Source organism: Cetorhinus maximus, chromosome 14 (assembly GCF_964194155.1).
Source record: "Cetorhinus maximus chromosome 14, sCetMax3.hap1.1, whole genome shotgun sequence".
NCBI lineage: Eukaryota > Metazoa > Chordata > Chondrichthyes > Lamniformes > Cetorhinidae > Cetorhinus > Cetorhinus maximus.
This window is the reverse complement of record NC_135892.1, coordinates 37,943,463-37,965,818: the sequence shown is the minus strand read 5'-3', so window position 1 is coordinate 37,965,818 and position 22,356 is coordinate 37,943,463. Positions and strand designations below refer to the sequence as shown.

At 43.3% G+C, this 22,356-nt stretch overlaps 1 protein-coding gene across 4 annotated transcripts in view; it reads right to left on the bottom strand.

Annotated features, from left to right (window-relative positions):
* Window positions 1–1,123: 1,123 nt before the first annotated feature.
* The window catches only part of dop1a (DOP1 leucine zipper like protein A), a 366,113-nt gene continuing 344,880 nt past the window's right edge, over window positions 1,124–22,356 (bottom strand). For all 4 annotated transcript variants that reach the window (XM_078556811.1, XM_078556812.1, XM_078556813.1 and 1 more), the window contains 5 exons: window positions 17,076–17,212; window positions 15,013–15,068; window positions 13,399–13,563; window positions 8,004–8,133; window positions 1,124–1,724 (listed from right to left, as the gene is read on the bottom strand). In XM_078556811.1, coding sequence (XP_078412937.1) covers window positions 1,419–1,724; window positions 8,004–8,133; window positions 13,399–13,563; window positions 15,013–15,068; window positions 17,076–17,212 — 794 coding nt within the window. In that variant the 3' untranslated portion in view covers window positions 1,124–1,418. The remainder of the gene's footprint in view (window positions 1,725–8,003; window positions 8,134–13,398; window positions 13,564–15,012; window positions 15,069–17,075; window positions 17,213–22,356) is intronic.

Sequence of the window (22,356 nt, the reverse complement as noted above, 5' to 3'; positions counted from 1 at the left end):
TTCCTACTTGTCTGAGTGCAGCTCCAACTGCATTCAAAAAGCTTGACATTATCCAGAAAAAAAGCACCTGCTTGATCAACATCCCATCTACCACCTTAAACATTCACTTCCGCCACCTCTGCAGTAACTTATCAAGGCTTTTTCACAGCACCATGTTATCGACTTCCTAGAATAAGGGCAGCAGGGCATAGGAGCACCACCACCTAAAAGTTCCACTCCATGTCACACACCAGCCTGATTTGGAAATATAGGGCTTGTACTTCTGTGGAGTGACAATCAGGGTCAGATTACCATTCCGCTCCTAGTTTCTTACCGGGAAATCCAACCACTTCTTTCTCGCTCAACCTTTTGACTCAGGCCTAAGCAAGAGCTGTCCAGTGCAGTTCGTTTCTAAGGCCTTGTGTGGAGGACTAGAGAGTTGGAAGTAAGGAAGCCATGCCCATTTCTTTACAGCACGAGATGCTGCCACTTTCAGAAGCCAGAAAGAAGCTAAGTTTGTAAGGTAAGTAGGTAGGATTTATGGTGGTTGGGGGGGTCAGGTGGTCAGTGTGGGGGTGGTCAGTGGGGGATGAGAATTGGGGTGGATCAGGGAAGGCTGGCTAGTCGCGGGAGGTCGGGTTGGGGTCAGATGGTCATGGGGGGTTCGGATGTTCAGGGGATGTTGGGTGGTCGGGGGTGGGGTTAGTCATCTTGGAGTTACAAATGGCTCAGAAGTTACAGGTCATTATGTTCCTCCTCCATCACTGAGTCAAAAGCCTGGAATCCTCTACCTAACATACACTTTGGGTGTACCTACGCCACTTGAACTGCAGTGGTTCAAGAAAGCAATTCACCATCTTCTCAAGGGCAATGAATGCTAGATGCTGACATTCTATGAAAGATTAAAAAAGACTGCAGAATCTTAAACTTTGCACTGTGTGTCTTGAACCTCCACTTTCATTCCTCTTGCTCTTTTGACTTCTCTATCCTCACTTAATCGTGCCTTTCACATTCAGCACTCTTGATACAACGAACATGCTCTTGTTCCTGGCTCAACATCTGTTCTGCTCCACTTCATTGGATCTGATGTTGCTTGTAATAGCGACAAAATAATTACATTGTACACCAACGATACATAAATAACTGCAATCAAAATGTGCATTTAATACTGGGCCATCATACGTAGAATTTATCACAAATGCACTTTTTTAGAACCAAATGGAATAGTACAGTAATTTACATTTTAGGCACCATAATCGATATGAGCCAACAATACTTGACAAAACCCAAATTCATAATTCAGTATTCAGGACCCAAACTGTACAAATAAAATTTAATATAATTACATCCTTGAAATGAGTTCCTCGTTTAAGTACAAACTGAAATGTACATATAGAATATTTGCTTTGAGTGATTACAGTATCTCCAACAGGATGCTATTATGTTTTTATAACACCTTCCAAGAAATCTTTCTCAAGCACTTCCTCTATTTTCTGTCTGGCTTTGCTCCAGAATATTTTCTGGTTCTCAGTTTTAATATCTTTGTTCGAGAATGAGTTTGTGTGCGGGACTGGGCTCCCTGAGGATCCAGTAAACCTGCTTGAGATTTTGTTGGAGAAAAACTGGCTGAGTACATTGAAGAAAGGAAGCAGTTGCTCGATACTCCGAATGGAGTAAACAGTCAGCAACAGATGATCTGGTTCCCAAGCTAGGATCCTCCCCGAGTTGTCATCCTCTGGATTTTTCTGTAAATAAGCACAAAATTCTGCCATGAATTAGATTCCAGTTACTTCTTATCAAGATTGATTACAATTACAGAGATAAAAACAAAAAACTGCAGATGCTGTAAATCCAAAACAAAAACAGAAACAGAAATACCTGGAAAAACTCAGCAAGTCCGGCAGCATCAGCGGAGAAGAGCACAGTTGACGTTCTGAGTCCTCATAGCACAGTTGACGTTCCGAGTCCTCATTTTACCCCTTTCCTATTTTTACTTAGTGGGGTCATGAGGACTCGGAACGTCAACTTTGCTCTTCTCCGCCGATGCTGCCAGACCTGCTGGCTTTTTCCAGGTATTTCTGTTTCTGTTTTTGTTTTCGATTACAAGTACAATACTCGAGTTTTTCCAAATCACTGTTGAATTTTGAGCACTATTTCAAAAACAACTTGTTGAGCCACAGAAGCAGATATTAAAGGGCAAATGACCAAAAGCTTGGTGAAGGGGAACTGGTGGATGTACTGTACTTAGGTTTTCAGAAGGCATTTGTTAAGGTGCCACATCAAAGGTTATTGCGGAAAATAAACACTCATGGTGTAAGGAGTAACGCATTGGCATGGATAGATGATTGGCTAGCTAACAGGAAACAGGGTAGCCATAAATGGGTCTTTTTCTGGTTGGCAAGATGTAATTAGTGGTGTGCCATAGGGATTAGAGCTGGGCCCTCAACTTTTTACAATTTATATAAGTGACTTGGATGAGGGGATCGAAGGTATAGTTGCTAAATTTGCTGATGATACAAAGATAGGTAGGAAAGTAAGTTGTGAAGAGGACATAAGAAGGCTACAAAGGGACAGATCTACAAAGATAGGTTAAGTGAGTTAAGATCTGGCAAATGGAGTATGATGTGGATTAATGTAAAATTGTTCATCTTGGCAGGAAGAATAAAAAAGAAATATATTACCTAGATGGTGAGAAATTGCAGAGCTCTGAGGTTTGGAGGGATCTGGGTGTCCTCGTGTGTGAATCGCAGAAGGTTAGTATGCAGGTACAGCAAGCAATTAGGAAAGCTCTTTTGTTCACACTTTATAAAAAAAAAATCATTCACGGGATGTGGGCTTCGCTGGCTGGGCCAGCATTTAATGCCCATCGCTAGTTGCTCTTGAGAAGTTAGTGGTGAGCTGTCTCCTTGAACCACTGCAATCCATGTGGTGTAGGTACACCCACAGTGCTGTTAGGAAGGAAGTTACAGGATTTTTACCCAGCGACAGTGAAGGAATGGCGATATATTTCCAAGTCAGGATGGTGAGTGATTTAGCAGGGAACGTCCAGGTGGTGGCGTTCCCATCTATCTGTTGCCCTTGTCCTTCTAGATGGTAGTGGTCGTGGTCTAAGCAGCCTTGGTGAATTCCTGCAATGCATTTTGTAGATGGCACACACTGCTGCTACTGTGTGCCAGTGGTGGAGGGAGTGAATGTTTGTGGATGTGGTGCCAATCAAGCAGGCTGCTTTGTCCTGGATGGTGTCAAGCTTCTTGAGTGTTGTGGGAGCTGCACTCATCCAGGCAAGTGGTGAATATTCCATCACAGTCCTGACTTGTGCCTTGTAGGTGGCGGACAGGCTTTGGGGAGGTAGGAGATGAGTTCTTGTCACATGATTCCTGATCTCTGACCTGCTCTTGTAGCCACAGTATTTATATGGCTAGTCCAGTTCAGTTTCTGGTTATTGCTAGTGGGGGATTCAGTGATGGTAATGCCATTGAACATCAAGAGGCAGTGGTTAGATTCTCTCATGTTGGAGATGATCATTGCCTGGCACTTGTGTGGCGTGAATGTTACTTACCACTTGTCAGCCCAAGCCTGGATATTGTCCAGGTCTTGCTGCATTTGGACATGGAGTGCTTCAGTATCTGAGGAGTCGTGAATGGTGCTGAACATTGTGCAATCAGCGAATATCCCCACTTCTGACCTTATGATGGAAGGAAGGTCATGATGAAGCAGCTGAAGATGGTTGGGCCGAGGACACTACCCTGAGGAACTCCTGGACGTCCTGGGACTGAGATGATTGACCTCCAACAACCACAACCGTCTTCCTTTGTGCTAGGTATGACACCAACCAGTGGGGAGTTCCCCCCCCGATTCCCAATAACTCCAGTTTTGCTAGGGCTCCTTGATGCCATATTCAGTCAAATGCGGCCTTGATGTCAAGGGCAGTCACTCTTACCTCACCTTGGGGGTTCAGCTCTTTTGTCAATGTTTAAATCAAGTCTGTAATGAGATCAGGAGTTGAGTGGCTCTGGCAGAACCTAAACTGGGCGTCAGTGAGCAGGTTATTGCTAAGCAAGTGCCACTTGATGGCCTCTTCTATTACTTTACTGATGATGGAGAGTAGACTGATGGGGCAGTAATTGGCTGGGTTGGATTTGTCCTGCTTTTTGTGTACAGGACATACCACATAGCTGGGTAGATGCCAGTGTTGTAGCTGTATTGGAACAGTTTGGCTAGGGGCGCGGCAATTTCTGGAGCACAAGTCTTCAGTACTATTGCCGGAATATTGTCAGGCCCCATAGCCTTTGCACTATCGGAGTGAACCCAATTGGCTGAAGACTGGCATCTGTGATGCTGGGGACCTCCGGAGGAGGCCGAGATGGATCATTGTAACAAATACTTCAGCCTCATCTCTTGCACTGATGTGCTGGGCTCCGCCATCATTGAGGATGGGAATATTTGAGGACCCTCCTCCTCTAGTGAATTGTTTAACTGTCCACCACTATTCACGACTGGATGTGGGCGGACTGCAGTGCTTGGGTCTGATCCGTTGGTTGTGGGATCACTTAGCTCTGGCTATCACTGTTGCTTATGCTGTTTGGCACGCAAGTAGTCCTACATTATAGCTTCACTAGCTTGACACCTCATTTTTAGGTATGCCTGGTGCTGCTCCTGGCATGCCCTCCTGCACTCTTCATTGAACCAGGGTTGACCCCCTGGCCTGATGGTAATGGTAGAGTGGGGGATATGCCAGGCTATGAGGTTACAGATTGTGTTTGAGTACAATTTTGAGCTGATGGCCCACAGCGCCTCCCTGATGCCCAGTCTTGAGTTGCTAGATCTGTTTGAAATCTATCCCATTTAGCACGGTGGTAGTGCCACACAACACAATGGAGGGTATCCTCAATGTGAAGGCGGGACTTCATCTCCACATCGACTGTGCGGTGGTCACTCCTACCGATACTGGTTTGGACAGATGCATCTGTGACAGGCAGGTTGGTGAGGACGAGATCAAGTACATTTTTCCCTCTTATTGGTTCCCTCACCACCTGCCGCAGACCCAGTCTAGCAACTATGTCCTTTAGGACTCGGCCAGCTCGGTCAGCAGTGTGCTACTGAGCCCTGTTGGTGATGGACATTGAAGTCCTCCACCCAGAGTAGATTCTGCGCCCTTGTCACCCCTCAGTGCTTCCTTCAAGTGATGTTCAACATGGAGGAGCACTGATTCATCAGCTGAGGGGGGGGCGGTACGTGGCAATCAGCAGGAGGTTTCCTTGCCCATGTTTGACATGATGCCATGAGACTTCATGGGGTCTAAAGTCGATGTTGAGGACTCCCAGGGCAACTCCCTGCTGACTGTATACCACTGTGCCGCCACCTCTGCTGGGTCTGTCCTGTCGGTGGTTATGGTGGTGTCTGGGACATTATTTGTAGGGTATGATTCCATGACTATGACTATGTCAGGCTGTTGCTTGATTAGTCTGTGAGACAGCTCTCCCAATTTTGGCACTAGCCCCCAGATGTTAGTAAGGAGGACCTTGCAGGGTCGACTGGGCTGAGTTTGCTGTTGTTATTTCCAGTGTCTAAGTCGATGCCAGGTCTTTCATGAGGTCTGGAGCTGAGTTACTCTGGCGAAATTCAAACTGAGCTTTGGGAGTAGGCTATTGCTGTAAATGCCACTGGATAGCACTGTCAATGTCACCTTCCCTCACTTTGCCTGTTGATTGAGAGTAGACCAATGGGCAGTAATTAGCCAGATTGGATTTGTCCTGTCTTATATGGACAAGACCTACCTGGGCAAATTTCCATATTGTCGGGTAGTTGCCAGAGTTGTAGCTGTACTGAACAGCTTGGCTAGGGGCACAAGAAGTTCTGAAGTCTGCAGTACTACAGCTGGGATTTGTTGTCAGGTCCCATAGCCTTTGCTGTATTTAGTCCTTTCAGCTGTTTTTTGATATAATATGCAGTGAATCAAATTAGCTGAATACTGGCAACTATGTTGCTGGAGACCTCAGTAGGAAGCTGAGATGGATTATTCACTTGTCACTTCTGGCTGAAAATGGTTACATAAGCTTCAGCCTTGTCTTTTGCACTCACATGCTGTGTTCAGCCATTATTGAGGGTGGGTATGTTTGTGGAACCTCCTCCTCCAGTTAATTGTTTAAATGTCGAGAACCTGTCCCAACTGGATGTGGCACTGATCTAATCCATTAATTATGGGATTGCTTAGATTTTCCATAGCAGCTTCCGCTGTTTAGCATGTAGTCCTGGCCATGGCTTTACCAGGCTGGCACCTCATTTTTAGGTATGCCTGGTGCTGTACCTGGCATGCTCTTCTGTACTCTTCATTGAACCTGAATGGGACCCCTGGCTTGATGGTAATTGTAGAAAGAGGGAAATGCCGTGCCATGAGGTCACAGATTGTGGCTGAATACAATTCTGCTGCTGCTGACGGCCTACAGACCTCATGGATGCCCAGTTTTGTGCTTTCAGACTTGTTCTGAATCTATCCCATTTAGCATGGTGGTTACACCATACACGATGGAGGATGTCCTCAATGTAAAGTCTCCATAAAGGACTGTGCGATGGTCATTCCTAGCAATGCTGTTGTGGACAGATGCATCTACAATGGGTAGACTGGTGAGGACAGGGTCAAGCAGGTTTCTCCCTTTTGTTGGTGACAACTTGTCCCACTGAATCCTTCCCCTACCTGGCTATATGTTCTACTAGCTACTTCATCCAAACTGCAACAGTGGTGGTGTGGTCTTTATCACAAAATCATATCTTGGTCTTTAAAACTTTTGCTTCTTCGAGCACCTCACTTTACTCCATCCCCCTTGTCTCTCCTTTACAATCCTCTGGTCTGTCATCCCTTTAAGCCTCACTACTGAGTCTTCTCCTTCAAAATATCCTCCCTCCTTGCCCCCTGCTTTGAACTCAGCAACAATGATTTCAACTTGCATCTTAACTCCACCTGCCCTCTGTTGGAATTAGCTTCTCCCTCCATCTCAATTCGCTTAGCCAAAATTCAAGGTTACGCTTTCAACCTTGCCATCCCCTATGTTGCCTGAATTTCCACAGTTCCACTGACAGCCTTAATAACTTTATTGTATGCCATGCCCCCATCACCCGCACCCAGGAAAAAAACTACACATCCAAAGTGCCTAGCCTTTTGGCCTTCCATTTATTTAGCACACTACTGTAGCAGTTGATTTACTCAACCGCCCGCTCACCTCCACCTTTTGAAGCCCTTGTCCTGAATAATACCATTACTTTCTCCCGCCTGGTCACTCTTAGTTCCCCTGACTCTAGCCTCTTTTGTATTCTCCCACTTCCTTTGCCCCACCATTAGTGGCTGTGTCTTCAGGTGTCCTGGCCCACATTCTTGCAAATGCCCCTCCAGATATCTTCTTTGGCTCAGCTTCCATTTTTTCATTTTGCCACTGGGAAGCACTTGTTTTTTTAAACTATGTTAAACTTCTTGCATAATTGAAAGTTATTGTTTTGCTAATTATTAATCAGTCCTGTTGCGTCAAATGGCATGTTTCTGTATTGTAAATACTATGTCATCTGTAGCACAATGTACTATGGCCATGAAGCTGTTTAAATTGCATACAGTAGTAGATCAGTAACTTTTGTCAATTCTTCTCACGTTCTCTGGTTTCTCTGAAAACTTTTCCCTCCTATGACACTCATGAAGTCACATCTTGGGAATGTCACAGACTGTAGATTAAAATAATTGATCATCATACTTATGGTGAACTGGAAGACTGCCTGTAAGGCCATTGGGCTTGGGTTCCCAGATAGCTCAGTGAATTTATTAGCTAACTCGGTGTATGTCAGGCCTTGAATTTGGGTGGTACTCAGCACTAGCTGACGGTCTAGCCTACTGACGGTCACAATCAAGGGTCATGTATGAATATTGATCACTTGTCTGAGCTACTGGAGGGTACCTTTTGAAACTTAGCCAGGCAAGAAGTCAATGCCTTTAGGAGAGTTGGAGTAAGGAGGCAATTGGAGGGGCAGGGGAAAGAGAATACCTTTGCTCTTTTCCTCAGCAGTTTGGCCAATCGAACCACATAAGGCTTGAATTCTCGTTGATGTGTTCCCTGTCTGCGAACCTCCAGCCCTGAATCATCAGATACTTCTGGAATGAAAGCCCAACGATACCTAAACATATAGAATGATTTAAAGTTTGTTCTATTTATGCAATTACATTACTTTAAACATGTTTCTAAAGCATCCACAAAGTCAAAGCATGAAAATTATTTAACAACAGCAATACAAGTATTGACAGGACAGTCGCCATCATTCTGCTCGAGTAGATTCATTTGAGATTTGGTGCATTCTAAATGGTCTATCCAACTGCAATAAAATCTTATGAATCAACTAGAATTTACATCAATCCATGAGATATAGTTGCATTTTTCATGACAGATCATAGAATAGAGTCATAGAGGTCTACAGCACAGAAAAAGGCCCTTCGGCCCATTGAGTCTGTGCTGGTCAAACAAGTACCTAACTATTCTAATCCCATTTTCTAGCATCACAAGTGCACATCCAAATACTTCTTAAATGTTATGAAGGTTTCTGCCTCTACCACCCTTTCAGGCAGTGAGTTCCAGATTCCCACCACCATCTGGGTGAAAAAATTCTTCCTCACATCCCCTCTAAACCTCCTGCCCCTTACCTTAAATCTATGCCCCCTGGTGACTGATCCCTCCACCAAGAGGAAAGGTTCCTTCCTGTCTACCCTACCTATGCCCCTCATAATTTTATACATCTCAATGTTGTCCCCCCTCTGCTCCAAGGAAAATAACCCCAGTCTATCCAATCTCTCCTCATAACTAAAACTCTTCAGCCCAGACAGCACCCTGGTAAATCTCCTCTGCACTCTCTCTAATGCAATAACATCCTTCCTATAATGCGGATTCCAGAACTGCATGCAATACTCTAGCTGTGGCCTAACTAGTGTTTTATACAGTTCCAGCATAACCTCCCTGCTTTTATACTCTATGCCTCGGCTAATAAAGGCCTTCTTAACCGCCTTATCTGCCTGTCCCACTACCTTAAGGAACCGGTGGACATACACACCAAGATCCCTCTGATTCTCGGTACTTCCCAGGGTCCTACCATTCATCGTGTATTCCCATGCCTTGTTTGTCCTGCCCAAGTGCATCACCTCACACTTATCTGGATTAAAATCCATTTGCTATTGATCAGCCCATCTATATCCTCCGTAATCTAAGGCTATCCTCCTCACTATTTACCACCCCACCAATTTTCGTGTCATCTGCGAACTTACTGATCAGCCCTCCTACATTCAAGCCTAAATCGTTTATATATACCATAAACAGCAAGGGACCCAACACCGATCCCTGTGAAACCCCAGTGGACAGAGGCATCCAGTCACAAAAATACCCCTCGACCATTACCCTCTGCTTCCTGCCACTCAGCCAATTCTGGATCCAATTTGCCAAATTGCCTTGGATCCTATGGGCTCTTACCTTCGTTATCAGTCTCTTATCAAAAGCCTTGCTGAAGTCCAAGTAGACTACGTCAAAAGCATTGCCCTCATCTACACACCTGGTTACCTCTTCGAAAAATTCAATCAAATTGGTCAGACATGACCTCCCCTTAACAAAACCATGCTGACTGCCCTTGATTAATCCCTGCCTCTCCAAGTGTAGATTAATTCTGTCCCTCAGAATTACTTCCAATAGTTTCCCCACCAATGAGGCTAGACTGACTGGCCTGTAGTTCCCTGGTTTATCCCTTCCTCCCTTCTTGAATAACATTGGCTGTCCTCCAGTCCTCTGGTACCTCTCCTGTGGCCAGAGAGGTATTGAAAATTATTGCCAGCAATTCCCTTGCCTCACTCAACAGCCTGGATACATTTCATCCGGGCCTGGAGATTTATCTACTTTTAAGCCTACCAGACCATTTAGAACCTCCTCCCTTTCTATGCTAATTTCTTTAATTATATCACAGTCCTTCTGCCTGATTTCCATACCCACGTCATCCCTCTCACCTGTGAATGCCAACACAAAGTATTAATTTAGAACCCTACCTATGTCTTCCGGCTCCACACACAAATTCCCACTTTGGTCCTTAATGGGCCCTACTCTTTCCCCAGTTATCCTCTTACTCTTAATGTACTTGTAAAATAACTTTGGATTTTCCTCTATTTTATCTGCCAATGTTTTTTCATGCTCCCTTTTTGCCCTCCTAATTTTCTTTTTAAGTTCCCCCCTACACGTTCGGTACTCCTCTAGGGCTTCCACTGTTTTGAGCCCTCGGTATCTGCCATAAGCCTCCCTTTTTCTCTTTATCCAATCTTGTATATCCCTTGACATCCAGGGTTCCCTGAATTTGTTGGTCCCACCCTTTATCTTTACTGGAATATGTTGGCCCTGTACTCTCCCTATTCTGCAGCTTATCCAGAGTCTCAAATACACATGACAGGGCTCATTGAACAAATAATAATACTGACAGTGCCCATCCACCATTTGCTGAGTGAAGTCGCAAATGCTAGTTAATAATAATAATGCTAGTTAGTGGTCTACATTTAGATGCCATGATGATGTTTGAACCTGCACTCAACCTATTTTGCATGTTGGGTTTGTCCTTTTCATGAAGTTTGTATTTAGAAAGCTTTTTTCTATCAAATAATTCAAGGAACTTTCTACACTAAAGAATCTATGAAAACTTGCACAATGATCCAAAGATGATTCCTATATATTGCAATACTAGAAGTTTGAGCGCACATTAGCAGTGAAACAAATTATACTCTTAAAGGGTTTGCATCAGAACGTATGTAATAGGAGTAGGCGTACGTCTTTTGGCCCCTCGGGTCTTCTTTGCCATTCAATAAGATCATGGCTGATTTGCCATCTCGGCTACACATTCCCACCCTGTCCACATTATCCCTGGATTCTCTCAGTATCCAAAAGTCTATCGATCTCTGACTTGAATATACCCAATGACTAAACATCCACAGCACTCTGGGATAGACAGCTCCAAAGATTCACAACCTTTCAAGTGAAGAAGTTTCTCCTCATCTCAGTCCTAAATGGCTGCACTCTTTTCTGAATATGTGACCCTTTGCCCAGGCAGGGAAAAAAAAAAATCTCCCAGCGTCTAAAATAAAAGCAAGATACAGCAGATGCTGGAGATCTGAAATAAAAATAAAGTGCTGGAAAAACTCAGAAGGTCTGGCAGCATCTGTGGAGAGGAAAACAGAATTAATGTTTCAAGACCAATATGACTCTTCTTCAGAATTGAGCATCAGTTCCGAGCTCATTAAGAATCTTATATTTTTTTCAATGAGATCACCTCTCATTCTTCTAAACTCTAGGAAATATAGGCCTAGACCACTCTATATCTTCTCAAAGGGCAATTCCTTCAGCCTGGGAATTAGGATGAGCTTTTGTTGTGCTTCCTGCAAGGCACTTTTATTCTTCCTTAGGTTAGAAGACCAAAAGTGTAAACAGTACTCTGAATGTGGCCTCACCGAGGCCCAATACAATTCCAATAGACCTCTTTACTCTTATACTTCAATTCCTTTGTAATAAAGACTAACATACTTTCGTAATTGCTTGCTGTACTTGAATGTTAACTTTCTGTGATTCCTGTACAAGGGTGCCCAGATCCCTGAATATCAACATTTCCTAAACTCTCATCATGTAAAAAATATTCTGCTTTTCTAATTAATTCCTACTAATGTGAATAACTTCACACTTCTCCATATTCTATTTCATCTGCCACATTCTTGCTCGCTCATCCAACTCATCTAAATCCTTTCGTAGCTTCTTTGCATCCTTTTTACGGCTTACTTCCCCAACTAATTTTGCATCATCAGCAAATTTTACACTCAATCCTCTCATCTAAATCATTGATGTAGATTGTAAATAGCTGAGCCCAAGCACTGATCCCTGCGGTACCCTAATAATACCTGAAAATGGCTCTTTATTCTTATCCTCTGTTTTCTGTTCCTTGCCCAATCCTTAATCCATGCTAATGTATTAACCCCCAATAATTTTGTGCAATAACCTCTTGTGTGGCAGCTTCTCAAATGTTTTTTGAAAATCTAAATGGACTAAATCTACTGGTTTTCCTTTATCCGCCCTATTAGTTCAACCTCTAAAACTCTTAACAGATTTGTCTAACACAATTTCCATTTCATAAATCAGTGTTGACTCTTCCGAAGCTTATTATGAATTTCTAAGTACCCATTAACTACTAAGTCCTTGCTTAATGCTGATTCACTTAACAAAAACTCTTTAAAAAGCTCAACAACGTGAAAGTGAAACAAAGATGCAAACAGGAGGGCAGTGTTTGGAATAAGAGGCAAAACACCTGGAAAACATGCAGAAGACAGACCCAAGATGGCATGGATGGATAATATCAGAACATGGACTGGCCTCTCTATGGGACAGGCAGTGGAGAATAGAGAGAGGATAGAGTAAAAACCAGGCAGACAGACAGAAATAAAGTAGTGTCAGCATATCCGTTTAATATTGTCAATTTAATTTTAAAGCTTGCGCACAAAACTACAGTGCTCCCTCAGTCCTTCTTCCCCCACTGCACAATTTGCCTCCCGTCGTTACTCTCTGGCCTGCCACCCCACCCCACCCATGGCATACCTCTCCCCTCCCCGCCCTACTGGCACTGCTCTCTAGTCTGCCTCCCCCATTGGCATTGCTCTCAATCTGCCCCCCCCCCCACCAGCGTTACTCTCTGGCCTGCCTTCCCCCGCCCCGCCCTCCACCTGGCCTTGCCTCCCACCCTGTTTTTACTAGGGTCTGTTTTCAGCAGCTCCACTCCTGGCTCTGGTTCTGAACTGAAGCACCTGGGCTCCAACTATGGCAGACATTTGTCTGTGCAGACTACCTAGGCTTCTCGCAAATTCCTGCACTGGCCATCTTCTGCCACTAGTTGAAGCCTGTTCAATCTAAAATTAATGAGGTGCCTGTAATTTTTAAAAATTATATGTAATGTATTTCTTTCATATTTAATGATTTATGTTACTTTGCAAGTTATTTCAGATAGGAATGTACAATACCACACACGTACGGTACAGTATTTCAATTTGTACATTGTTTTTTCTGGGTGACAAATGCCAACAGGAACCTAACTCTGGCTTTAACATTGATTCCTGTGGAAAACCATGATTCACGTAAAGTTCTTTCACTTAAAGTTGTGATTTTCAGGAATGCAACCACAACTTTAAGTGAGAACTCCCTATATATAAAATACATTACCTAGGACATTTGTCTGCAAAAACATTGATTAAAGATTTAAAAATTATGTCTTGTACTCAAATCCTTTAAATACATTTTTCTCTTCTCTCCTGGCCCTGGAAAATATTACTGAGAAACAGCCACAATAATGGTAGCAACTTCAGACTCAATTCTATGCATTCCCTTCACTTACATCTGAAACTGTGGGAGGTTTTCAGAGGGCAAGGTCAAAGCCAAATCCAGGAATTTGCATGCAGATAGGTAGAGGCCAAGCCACCGCTGGTTGTTGTAGGATGTGGAGAACCCATTGCCTCCCATGTAGGTAGTTTCCAAACCAGAGACTGATGGTCCAGCAGTTCTGAAATAGATAAGTAGGTTAACAATGGTAAATACTTACTCTGTATTTTGATACATTATCTGTAAATAAAACTTTGTAGATAAAGGCCCTTTGAGAATGTGCTGGCCTACAAATCAGTGGTACATTTTCAGAGGCTTTTTTCCCCCAAAATGAGGAATGAACACTGGAGAATGGAATGTTATTACTTTCAACACCCAGTGTGAGCATCAAGCAGCCCTAGGTCAGAATAGCATGACCAAAGAGTAAAACATCCATCTACTGCGTCAACGTCAGCTGTACTCCAACCTCAAAGGTGCATTTAATGCTGCATATATGTCTTCAATTTCTGCCACGAGCCAGCCTTGTAGTATACTATGATTGTCAATTTACTCCCAACTGCTGCCACTTTGTGCTACATGCCCATTAGGAACCAGGTACAGTTTACTCTAGCACTTTTAATACAGGACTAGCACATTCCATCATTCTGGTCTGTATTCAACTCAGGCCCCAGATGAAAAAAGAGTTGTGTTTGAGCATGTGAACCTCAGAAACCACAATGGCTGCACCAATCAGGAATGGCACCCAAGCATTTGCTGTGAAATGCTGGAAAGGTGGTCCTTATTCTGGAGTATTCCTTTAATCAAATTATTCTTTGTCACTTAAAGAATAACTATTCTACAAAATTACCCTTATAATGCTACTGAAATAACATGATACACATTCAAAGTTTTTTTCAAACATGGCTTGCTCCAAAATAATGCAGAGGATAAATAGTTTCTCCGTTAATTTTTGTTTGATTTTTTCTTTCAGAAAACTTAGGGTCTTGGAATTTAAGGAAAATGTTATTGTGAGACTCTTAAGTGCAAATACAGTTCAAACTTGGAGAGAGGAGACAAAGTGCAAACAAGGCAATGTGGAAGTGAGTCTGGAGCTTACGCAGCTAAAGTTTGATTATTTAAAAAAATTGTTAATACTGTTGGCACTTGATCAAATTTAGTAGGGGTTAACAAACTGTGTAGTGTGAGATTTGACTGAGAGAAATTCGATATTTGAGGTTCTGATGAGAAACTTGGATTTTCAACTCAAGTGATGGGGCACTAATTGCCAGTAAAGTCCAAACCTCACCCAGAGCTGCCACAGGAAGTGGGAAAGTGTCACACATGGGGGTGTTGAGGAGATATCTTGAGACACGCAGGGGTCGAAAATTCAGTAAGCGCAATTCCAAAGGGGTCACTGCATAAAGGTTGAAAGCTGAAGTTGACGTTTGTTTCTTCAAGTCAGTCTTGCAGCAAAGTGCTTCAGTGTCACATTTTGAATCTGAACTGAACAAGAACAACCCAACCATGCAGTCTATGTTTTCCCTCTGTCCCTTTGGAAAAACAAACAGCCCAATCCTCAAAAATAGAGATCAGGAACTCAGCTTTGGCAATTGCAGTTACATCACAATGCTGGACTGCAGAAATCCTTTACCTTGAAATGTCTTCATCTGCAGTCAGTTCCTGCTCAATCAGCAAAAATACTTGCACCTTTAAGGAATGAGAAGAAGATGGTCAATGTAATTACTTAAAATTGATTAAATAAAACACACTGCTCTCTTCCCAAGGGAAGTCTTGTGCCTCAATGGGTAGTGCACCGCCTCTGAGCCCTAAGTTCATGATACAGTCAAGCAGGTTGATAATCAACCTGGTAATCCATCTAGGCAGTAAGAATGGGAGATTCGTGGTTAGGCATTGAAACAACACGCCTTGCCAGCACGTCAATATACAGCATAAATCCCTCATGAAAAAAACACAAGGGGGGCTACATGCAACACTGGATGAGCATAGCTGAAGAAAACCAGCTCTCCTCCACAAAGCACAACAGCCTTTTCTCTTCAATTAGAGAAAAGGTTTGAGGATGAAGGTGAAAATAAGAACCTATACACAGTGCAGTCAGAACAGAGACATTAACAGATAAGTCCTCACCATAATATGATGAAGTTTGTGAGGAAGAGTTTTTTGTTCATGGGATATGGGCATCGCTGGCATTTGTTGCCCATCCCTAACTACCCTTGAACTAAGTGGATTGCCAATTCAGATGGTAGTTATGAGTCAACCTCATTGCTTACCAGGGCAGGTAAGGACAACAAATTTCCTTCCCTAAAGGACATTTGTGAACCAGATGAGTTTTCATGACAATGATAGACCAATACTGAGACTAGCTTTATTAATTAAATTAATTTAAATTCCACCAGCACCCATGGTGGGGTTTGAACACATGTCCCCAGAGCATTACCCTGGGCCTCTGGATTACTAATTCAGTGAAATTACCACTACACCACCTTGTAACTCTTGTGAAGATGCCACAAATACAAATTCTTAAAGGGAGAATGTTTCCATTCCAACAAGTTAAGCTTCTACTGTATATGGAGGAATAATGAATGAAATTTGTTTAAACTCAAGATTTTTGTCAGCCAGTTTTTATGTAACTCAAGGCAGGTAGGAGAAAATGGTCATGCTGGAAATTAAGTCATTTATGGGAGTGATTAGGCAGTGATGATCATTTGAAGATTGTGGGATTTGCATGTCAAACACTTGCAATTATTTTCTCCTGCTCCTATGAATTACTGCCAACTCTAGAATAAGGACTGAATAGTGTCTGGGTTAATCCTGGCTTTACCACTGACCAGAAACTGAACTGGACCAGCCAGACTACAAGAGCAGGTCAGAAGCGGGGAATTCTGTGGCGAGTAACTCACCTCCTGACTCCCCAAAGCCTGTCCACAAGGCACAAGTCAGGAATGTGATGGAATACTCTCCACTTGCCTGGGTGACTGCAGCTCCAATAACACTCAAGAAGCTTGACATCATCCAGGACAAAGCGGCCCACTTGATTGGCACCCCATTCACCACCTTCAACATCCATTCCCTCCACCACCGATGTACAGTGGCAGCAGTATGTACCATCTACAAAATGCAATGCAGTATCTCACCCGGGCCCCTTCGACAGTGCCTTCCAAATCTACGACCTCTACCACCAAGAGGAACAAAGGCAGCAGATACATGGGAACACCACCGCATGTTCCCTTCCAAGCCACACACCATCCTAACTTGGAACTACATCACTGTTCCTTCACTGTCGCTGAGTCAAAATCTTGGAACTCCCTTCTTAAAAGGACTGTGGATGCACCAACACCAGCTGGACTGCAGTGGTTCAAGGTGGCGGCTCACCACCGCCTTCTCAAGGGTAATTAGGGATGGGCAATAAATGCTGGCTTCGCCATCAACGCTCACATTCTGTGTAAGAATTTTTTAAAATTAAAGGAACACAGAATTTTTCTTCTTCCATGGTTGTTTTGGTCCAACAATAATGACAACATAGTTCCAAATCAGGGAGGTGAGTGCTTTTGAGGGGAATGCATTTTTTGTTTATGAACGAGATGCTGGATTCCTTTGAAATTACATTTTGACTAAGATTAACGTGTATGCTAAGCAATGGTGATTAAACCTGGTAGAGCTCAAAAAACTTAGATGGATGACTTTTGGTCAGCTTACCAGTTCTGTGATCATAGTGGGCCATAGTGAAGTGAGATGGCGTGGAGACATCCGTAACAGCAACACCCGGAAAAAGAGGAACACCTGGGCATGGAGTGTGGGGACCTGTGGCAGACGCAGACTTTCTACCAGGCGTTCTGAAATGGTGAAAAATGCAAAGTTCAATCGAAAACCCCGGAAATTCACGATTTATATTTGCTATCAAGGTGATTCTAAATTGATAATTTACATACACCAATTATGAATAATCCACCAGATAATTTGTTTAGGTAAAGTGTAGGCCAGACCAGGTAAAGACATTGTGGACCAGATAGATTTTTATAATACCTGATGATAGTTTCATGGTCACCATTACTGAGACGAGCTTTCAGTTACAGATTTATTAATTAACTGCATTTAAATTCCACCAGCTACCATGGTGGGGTTTAAACCTATGTCTCCAGAGCATTAGCCTGGGCTTCTTTATTACTAGTCCAGAGGAATGTTGACTTTTAAGAGATGATCATGTTTTAAAATGTCATCTTTAAACACCTCAGTTCGGAGGAATGCCATGTGATCCAGCTGCCATGGGCAGAGAAACTCAATCAGAAACCCATGCAGGGAGGTGGCAGTTCTAACATCTTCACAGTATCTCACAGGAAAAGGACAACGGTTTTTTGAGATGCAGAAACAAAGAAGCTACTGCTGTGGAAAAGCAAGGAGAACTGTTTCATGGCAATGACCAAGCAGGATGCTTTTGAGTTAAGTTTCTATTCAAAAGAAAGGGACTCTCAAAAGTTTAAGGACTGGGGAAGTCGCTGACGTGTGCCTTGCTGGTGATAATCGTATTCGGGAAAACTCAGGTGAAGTGGAATGATTGTCGAAGGACAAATTAATGTTACATACTGCCATAAGGCATATTTTGGTTGCGTTAGTTAGTTAAAGTAAAAGTACCTTTCCTTTAGTTTGATATATTAGTTCCCTATTAATAAATGTTTGATCATATTGATTTTAGCTTGTTTGTTACAGTAAAAGTCTTAAAATGTGAAATCTTCAGTTCTTTCTGTCAGTCATTGGAAAATTAATCTCTTTTTAAAAGTTAACCATCTCTGCAGGGTTTTTTTAAAACTAATGCCATATAATGCTATGATTATAAACTGACTGTACGGCTTCAGATCAATTCCATATTAACTTGCCATGATAATGTAATGGACCCTGCTTGTACATCCCTCTGCAGCCTTCTGCTGCTTCCCCACCCTGAGGCGATCCCATCAGGTGCCTGTGAGGTTGCTACAGTCTGGATCACTGTGACTGCAGTTCTCTCCGTTTGAGGTTCTTCTCCTTGCAGGAGGACTGCTTCCTGAGTGGATGATGCCCATGGCAGGTGGGCACTGCCAATTTCAAGGGCCACTCTCCCAGATGCTTCCTCTAAACATCTCCACTCCATCCCCCTCTCAGTTCCCTTTCAATTCTCCAAGTGCCAGTCGGATAGCACTATGGAGCTTCAAACCCAAAGCGTGAACACTGAACCCCCTTCTCGCTCCAAGATACTATGGCCACATTGCCCCAACTGTGAAGGCACACTGCCTCACACAAAGAGTGTCAAATTCAGCAGTCACCTGAGCTAGTACCTCTTTGCTGCCCTATGTACCTGCTAGGGCTCTGACACCCCATGGTACCCCGTACCCTACCCCCAACCCCATGTACTTTTGGACAGTTGGAAGAGGCCTGTAAAATACCGATCAATCACTACTTTAATTGCCTTAAGTACTCTCCTTTAGAGCCGCGCACCATTCGCACTTGATTTGCCATTCACCCCTTTAAAATCTTGACCTAGTGTAATGATGTTGGATCTCTGTTCCGAAGAAAACCCACGCAATTTTACACACCCTCCCCTGCCCCACTTCCGAGGTCATTCGCAAGAAGGCCAGAAAATCCCAGTCACACAGAATCTCACAGTGCAAGAGGCCCTTCGGCCCATCGAGTCTGCACCAACACGTGAGAAACACCTGACCCAACCACCTAATCCCATTTACCAGCACTTGGCCCATAGCCTTGAATGTTATGACGTGCCAAGTGCTCATCCAGGTACTTTTCAAAGGATGTGAGGCAACCCACCCTCCCAGGCAGCGCATTCCAGACCATCACCACCCTCTGGGTAAAAAAGTTTTTCCTCACATCCCCTCTAAACCTCCTGCCCCTCACCTTGAACTTATATCCTCTCGTGACTGACCCTTCAACTAAGGGGAAACAGCTGCTCCCTATCCACCCTGTCCATGCCCCTCATAATCTTGTATACCTCGATCAGGTCGCCCCTCAGTCTTCTCTGCTCCAACGAAAACAACCCAAGTCTATCCAACCTCTCTTCATAACTTAAATGTTTCATATCCAAGGGTACTCAGTGTTTTGGAAGGATAGGCAGGAAAGAAAAGGAGGTGGTGTAGCTTTGTTAGTAAAGGAAGAGATCAGTGCTATAGTGAGGAATGATATAGGCACTGGAGAGCAAGATGTAGAGTCAGTCTGGGTAGAAATAAGAAATAGCAAGGGAAAGACGTCCCAGGTGGGAGTACTCTATAGGTCCCCAAATAGTAGTTTAGCAGCAGAGCACAGTATAAACCAGGAAATACTGGGAGCATGTAAGAAAGGCACGGCAATAATCATGGGCGATTTTAATATGCGTATAGACTGGTCTGATCAAATTGGCAAGGGTAGCCTTGAGGGAGAGTTCATAGAGTGTATTAGAGATTGTTTCTTGGAGCAATATGTTGTGGAACCAACCAGGGAGCAGGCTATTCTGGATTGGGTTTTGTGTAATGAGATGGAGTTAATTAATGATCTCATAGTAAAGGATCCTCTAGGGAAGAGTGATCATAGCATGATAGAATTTCAAGTTCAGTTTGAGAGCGAGAAACTTGAGTCCCACACTAGTGTTCTGGAGTTAAACAAAGGTAACTACAGAGGTATGAGAGCAGATTTGGCCCCAGTGGACTGGGCAGGAAGACTACAAGGTAGGACAGTTGATGAACAGTGGCAGATATTTAAGGAGATATTCATTTCCTCCCAAGTAAAATATATCCCAATGAGGAAGAAAGATGGCAAGAGGGGAGAAAAGCCTCCATGGCTAAACAAGGAAGTTAAGGCTAACTTAAAGGCAAAAGCTAAGGCATACCAAATTGCAAAGATCAGTGGCAGGCTGGAAGATTGGGAAACTTTTAAAGGTCAACAAAGGGTTACTAAAAAAATAATAAAAAGAGCAAAAGTAAATTATGAAAGAAAATTAGCACAAAATGTAAAAACTGATAGCAAAAGCTTCTACAAGTACATAAAAGGAGAGTAGCTAAAGTGAATGTTGGTCCCTTGGAGGACAAGACTGAGGAGTTAATAGTGGGGAATGCAGAAATGGCAGAGATGCTTAATCAATATTTTGCCTGTTTTCACAGTGGAGGACACAAGTACCACCCCAATAGTAACAGGTAGTGCAGAGGGTATAGAGGAGGAGGAACTTAGAACAATCACCATCATGAGAGAAGAAGTACTGAGCAAACTATTGGGATTAAAGGGTGACAAGTCCCCTGGACCTGATGGCCTACATCCCAGAGTCTTAGAGGAAGTGGCAGTGGAGATAATGGGTGCATATTCCAAAATTCCCTTGATTCTGGAAAGGTTCCAGTGGATTGGAAAAATGCTAATATGACGCCCTTTTTCAAAAAAAAAAGGGGGGGGGGGGGGCAGGAGGTAGGAAACTATAGACCAGTTAGTTTAACGTCTGTCGTTGGGAAATTGTTGGAATCCATTATGAAGGAAGTAGTAATGGGACATTTGGAAAGTCAAAATGCAATCCATCAGAGTCAGCATGGTTTTATGAAGAGTAAATCGTGTTTGACTAATTTGCTAGAGTTCTTTTAAGATGTGACAAGCAAAGTGGATAATGGGGATCCTGTAGATGTAGTATATCTGGACTTCCAGAAGGCCTTTGATAAGGTGCCGCACAAAAGATTAATACACAAGATATGATCACACGGAGTTAGAGGCAATATATTAGCTTGGATAGAGGATTGGCTAACCAACAGAAAGCAGAGAGTTGGGATAAATGGGTCTTTTTCTGGATGGCAAGCTGTAACCAATGGGGTGCCACAGCGTTTGGTCCTTGGGCCCCAACTATTTACAATCTATATTAATAATTCGGATTCAGGGGTAGAAGGTACTATAGCTCAATTTGCAGATGACACCAAAATAGGTGGGAAAGTAAGTTGCAAGGAAGAAATAAGAAATTTACAAATGGATATGGACAGGTTAGGTGAATGGGCCAAAATTTGGCAGATGGAGTTTAACGTGGATAAGTGTGAGGTTATCCATTTTGGTTGGAAGAATAAAAAGGCGACTTATTATTTAAATGCAGAGAAACTTCAGAATGCTTCAGTGGAGAGGGATCCGGGTGTCCCCATGCATGAATAGCTGAAAGCTAGTATGCAGGTACAGCAGGTAATAAGGAAGGCAAATAGAATTTTGGCAATTATTGCTGAAGGAATAGAGTTTAAAAATAGGGAAGTGTTGTTGCAACTGTACAAGGCATTGGTGAGACCGCACCTGGAGTACTGTGCACAGTTTTGGTCCCCTTACTTGAGGAAGGATGTAGTTGCATTGGAGGCAGTTCAGAGAAGGTTCACTAGATTGATTCCAGAGATGTGGGGCTTGTCTTATGAGGAGAGATTGAGCAGTTTAGACCTATACTCGCTAGAGTTTAGAAGGATGAGAGGAGATGTAATTGAGGTATATAAGATGCTAAAGGGGATAGACAAAGTAGATGTGGAGTGGATGTTTCCCCTTGTGGGGCATTCCAGAGCGAGAGGCCATAGTTTTAGGCTAAGGGGTGGTAGATTTAAATCAGAGATGAGGAGGAATTACTTTTCTCATAAGGTAATGAATCTGTGGAATTCACTACCTCAGAGTGCAAAGGATGCCAGGACGCTTAATAAATTTAAGGAGGAGATAGACAGATTTTTAGTTAGTAATGGGTTGAAAGGTTATGGGGAGAGAGCGGGAAATTAGAGTTGAGGCCAAAATGAGATCAGCCATGATCATAATGAATGGCGGGGCAGGCTCGAGGGGCTGAGTTGCCTACTCCTGCTCCTAGTTCTTATCTCAGGCAACATCTGGTGAATCTCCTCTGCACCCCCTCCAGTGCAATCACATCTATAATGTGGCAACCAGAACTGCACACAGTATTCCAGCTGTGACCTCACCAAGGTCCGAGACAACTCCAACATGACCTCCCTACTTTTGTAATCTATGCCTCGATTGA